Consider the following 5,383-nt stretch of genomic DNA (forward strand, 5'->3'; position numbering starts at 1 on the left):
AACCTGGCCTGGTAGCTTTCTAAATCGAGCGAAAACCACAGCGAAATCGGCTGCTGAGAATTTGAAAATTCAAATTTCCTTGCCGATCCAGCCCAATCGAGACTTTTGGCTGCCATCTTGTTAAATGTCCAAATTTCGCGAAAAAAAACAGCCGTGTTGTGCACATTCGATTGTATCCGTCCAATCGAAGCTATCTGGTCGGCGGGAATCGGGATCCAGTTTCTACAATCGAATGCAGCCTTAGTGAATCTTACCATTATGACGATGTTCCACTAATGCTAGTCACGAGAAAAGGAGATAAACTTATATTGCAGTGACCTACGACAAGTGAACTGAGAACTATCCTTCCTTTCTTTCATGTAGGCCAGTATTCTTCGTTCCTCTTCACGTCAGCATCAAGTGGTCATCATGGCTCTCCGTAGCCTCACAAAACGCGTGTTTGGACAGGAGGTTCAATATGATGAGGCCAATAACCTTCTCAACAATGATATAGCGATCAGTGAAGACCTGCTGGGGAAAGGAGTGTTTGGAGAGATTCGGAAAGCAATCCTCCCGGGAAGAAGTAACGTAAGCTGATGTTGTGTGATTCTCATTCCCTCAACAAATGGATATTTGATTCACTTGCGCTTTGTGGTAGGTCTGATCGACCCACCTCCACCACCTTAGGAGCTGCATCTGTTTCTTGCTCCTAGGGGGTGGTGGCGTTCCTACGGACGCGTAAAACTAGGCTTCCAGCCGAGTCTCACGCGAACCGTGAATTATTGTATTACTTTTGGGGGTTGCCTGTCAACGGGAGGCGTCACGGATATGTTTGCGCATGATGACTTTACTTTACATGTGTATCATTTATTTTGTAGATTGTCGCCAAAATTATCCAGAAGCGTGATTTGGACATGATTCAGACCGAGGCCGAAGTCTGTCTCAAGCTGCGCCACCCCAATATCGTGGCTTGCTTTGGGGAAGCTCAGACTGATAGGTACGCAGTGTTATTTTTCCACCAAATGAACGGCCGCACGCTGAGCCGCTGGGCGCAGGACATCCAGACGCAGCACAAGCGTAGTCTGAAAGAAGACGATATCCGCCCAATCATGTGGCAAGTCCTACACGCCCTGCATTACCTGCAGACGGCATGCATCGTTCATGCGTAAGTACCTTGGAAATATTCTTTGTGTTATGAGCCAAGATGTTGCGACACCAGCGGTAATTAGAGGAGCACGTGTCTGCTCAAGAAAGTGCGTTAACAGGGCACAAAACTGAAAAGTATATTCACCGACCTGAGATCCAGCTCTCACACACATCCAGTGCGCAAACCAACTGAATAGTTGCTTCAAAACTCATTTCTATGTGATTTCGTCCGTTTTAGTTATTATGTTTTTGGATTTAACTAGTTCATTTGGAGCGATCTGAAAGTAAGGATTATACCGGCAACTGTACTCATGTCATTCTGTTTCCTTTCAGAGATCTACACGCCGACAATATAATGGTAGCAGCGAACGGCACTGCTATGCTGATCGATTTTGGCTGGGCGCAGAACTTTCGCTGGGGAAAGCCAGGCATGTTGCGGCCCAGCAACTACGCATACCCGCCTTAGATGGTCATCAGGGAGCTTGGAGTGGACCATAAATGCGATATATTTTTTCTGGTAAGTCGCACAACATGAATAATTATCACAACACCCGACTGGTTTAATGGATAGGAATTTATTAGGGAAATGTAATGCAACGCATTCAAACCATGGAAGTCGGAAACGAACTTGCTAAGCACATTCCTTTGCATTTCTACATGTACTGTCCAAGGTGTTGAGAAGGTTAAGACAGTAAAATGTCAAAATTAGGGGGAGGGGGCTCCAGGGTGGGAGAAAGCAACTCTTGTATAAATTATCTGCACTGTATGTATGTCCATGCTTACAGCGACAAGAACGGGCCAATGTCCATCGGATACCAGGCCGCACTATTTGCGGCCCGGAAGTTTTTTCATGCACAGCCAACACCTCACAAGTAGTCGAGTCCACAGCTTACACTGCACAAGTACTCGTAAACGCATTCACATCCTGCCGACTTTCTCCTAAACACCAACCAACTAGTAGTGGACGCATTCACGTGCTACGATCGTTCGTTGTCGTTCGTCGATCGTGATTCATACAAGACAATTAGTCGTCGACGCATTCATGTTCGTTGGCCTACATTCCGCGCAAGTAGTCGAGTCGACATCCAAGAACAATACAGTCGTCCACGCATTCATATCCTATGGTCGTACGTTATCCACACAGCCCAGTTAGTCGTCGTAGCATTCTCCTAATATGGTTGTTATCCTACGTTCCGCGCAAGTAGTCGAGTTCACAGCCCACGCCAATGCAGTCGTCGACTCATTCACATTATATGGTCGTTGTCCTACAGCTATAATGATTTTTTAATAAAAAAATAAACAAACAAGCGATTTTAGGGGGTGGTGCCTTACAGAGCTTTATCAAGGACGCCTTTTCTGCAAAAGCTCGGGCGTATTACCCCGAGATTGTGGTGAACAGGTCGCATGTCAAAATGCATTGCAAAGTATAGGAAATGTGACAGGGTGGTTTCCACCAGCGCTTGCAGCAGTACTGAAGCTTGTTGTTTTTGCCCAACACTTGGAGAGGCCTCCTGGCAACTGCTCTGACTCAACAAGTATTTCCCGTACGCGTTGGAGGCAGGAGCAAATTTTGGAGCTCCTGCTCCATCCATGTTTTCTTTCAAAGTATCGAAAGATTGGCCTTCTGACCATAAGTTTATACTGCAGGAACTGTTTGGCAATTCCTTAAACGTGAAAGAGTCTGTCAAGCAGATTGATCTGCATGGGAAACCTGGTTGGTGCCAAGTCACACTTTCAAGGAGAGCTTAGCGCGGATAGCTTCTCTTCAAGCCGCGAAGACTGGAGAAGCATACAGGTGTGTTATGTCTTGGGTTCGATCGAACAGGAACATGGCGTGTACAGGATAGTTCTCAGTTCAACTTTTCTGGTTTAAGAAAGTTATGATTTCAGTGACCTACGACAAGTGAACTCTTACTATCCTTCCTTTCTTTCATGTAGGCCAGTATTCTTCGTTCCTCTTCACGTCAGCATCAAGTGGTCATCATGGCTCTCCGTAGCCTCACAAAACGCGTGTTTGGACAGGAGGTTCAATATGATGAGGCCAATAACCTTCTCAACAATGATATAACGATCAGTGAAGACCTGCTGGGGAAAGGAGTGTTTGGAGAGATTCGGAAAGCAATCCTCCCGGGAAGAAGTAACGTAAGCTGATGTTATGTGATTCTCATTCCCTCAACTAATGGATATTTGATTCACTTGAGCTTTGTGGTAGGTCTGATCGACCCACCTCCACCGCCTTAGGAGCTGCATCTGTATCTTGCTCCTAGGGGGTGGTGGCGTTCCTACGGACGCGTAAAACTAGGCTTCGAGCCGAGTCTCACGCGAACCGTGAATTTTTGTATTACTTTTGGGGGTTGCCTGTCAACGCGAGCCGTCACGGATATGTTTGCGCATGATGACTTTACTTTACATGTACATCTTTTTTTCAGATTGTCGCCAAAATGATCCAGAAGCGTGATTTGGACATGATTCAGACCGAGGCCGAAGTCTGTCTCAAGCTGCGCCACCCCAATATCGTGGCTTGCTTTGGGGTAGCTCAAACTGATAAGTATGCAGTGATATTTTTCCAACAAATTTACGGCCGCACACTGAGACGCTGGGCGCACGAAATCAAGACGCAGTACAAGCGTAGTCTGAACGAAGACGATATCCGCCCAATCATGTGGCAAGTCCTACACGCCCTGCATTACCTGCAGACGGCATGCATCGTTCATGCGTAAGTACCTTGGAAATATTCTTTGTGTTATGAGCCAAGATGTTGCGACACCAGCGGTAATTAGAGGAGCACGTGTCTGCTCAAGAAAGTGCGTTAACAGGGCACAAAATTGAAAAGTATATTCACCGACCTGAGATCCAGCTCTCACACACATCCAGTGCGCAAACCAACTGAATAGTTGCTTCAAAACTCATTTCTATGTGATTTCGTACGTTTTAGTTATTATGTTTTTGGATTTAACTAGTTAATTTGGAGCGATCTGAAAGTAAGGATTATACCGGCAACTGTACTCATGTCATTCTGTTTCCTTTCAGAGATGTACACGCCGACAATATAATGGTAGCAGCGAACGGCACTGCTATGCTGATCGATTTTGGCTGGGCGCAGAACTTTCGCTTGGGAAAGCCAGGCATGTTGCGGCCCAGCAACTACGCATACCCGCCTTAGATGGTCATCAGGGAGCTTGGAGTGGACCATAAATGCGATATCTTTTTTCTGGTAAGTCGCACAACATGAATAATTACACCCGACTGGTTTAATGGATAGGAATTTATTAGGGAAATGTAATGCAACGCATTCAAACCATGGAAGTCGGAAACGAACCTGCTAAGCACATTCCTTTGCATTTCTACATGTACTGTCCAAGGTGTTGAGAAGGTGGTTTTTAACTGACAATCGCTTTATTCAGTTGCTATTAAACAATTCGGAGATTGCGCTGAATTACAATAATTAATTTTCACAACTTTAATTTCAAAATAATGATGTTTTTAGCCAATACCGTTCTTAGTGGTATTAATAATGATGCTGTTGTGACGTAAATGATTACTCTGTTACAGTGCCAGCATGTTCTATTTCATCATGTTCGGCCAAGGTCCGTTCGGCATAGTAGCCGGAGTTGAGGTGGGCGTCCAGCTGGCCATTGTTCAAGCTGGCATGTGTCTGAGAACATGGATAGGTAGTTCACAGTACTCGCACGAACTCCTAAATCTGTTCAACACCTGCCTCGCGTTGAACGCCAGTGACCGACCATGCGCTGCGGAGGCTTTACCATTCCCATGGTTTGCAGTGGGCAACCTCACTCAGCCCCAACTGCAAGAACACCAGCGCTCCACTCCCCCAAGTCACTCGTCACAGTTGGATCGCGCAATAACGGAGGATATCAGCAGGCAATGGCGAGTGCCGCAGAGTGACGTTATCCACAGGATTCTATCGTAAGTAAACCGTGTTTGAAATTAAATAAACTCTCTATGGCTATTTCGGGTTCCTAAGCCTGATCAGTACAGCTCCGAACTTGAACTAACCAGTAGTTCATTGTGCTTACCGGCACATTGTTTAGCCTGGTGTTTACATCAATTTTACCATTATTTTACTATCACCGCTTTCAATGTGGTTGTTGTAATGGAAATGAGTTACATACTAGTGATGCGTACTGGGAATTCATCAACTTGACTTATATTTTGACGACGCGTGTCAAATTACCTATGCTGGTCTAGAACACATCACACACTACGTCAATGAATCCATTGCATAGCTATGAATAGG

The 5,383-nt window shown here is 45.6% G+C and overlaps 1 protein-coding gene across 1 annotated transcript; it reads left to right on the forward strand.

Moving 5' to 3' along the window:
* The first annotated feature begins 408 nt into the window (after positions 1 to 408).
* Positions 409 to 1,591, forward strand: LOC135825119 (sperm motility kinase Tcr mutant form-like). Its single transcript, XM_065337854.1, has 3 exons — positions 409 to 567; positions 858 to 1,144; positions 1,459 to 1,591. Exons 1-3 carry the CDS (start codon positions 409 to 411, stop codon positions 1,589 to 1,591), a joined length of 579 nt encoding a protein of 192 aa, XP_065193926.1.
* Positions 1,592 to 5,383: the final 3,792 nt, after the last annotated feature.

This window comes from Sycon ciliatum, chromosome 9 (assembly GCF_964019385.1).
Source record: "Sycon ciliatum chromosome 9, ocSycCili1.1, whole genome shotgun sequence".
Lineage (NCBI taxonomy): Eukaryota > Metazoa > Porifera > Calcarea > Leucosolenida > Sycettidae > Sycon > Sycon ciliatum.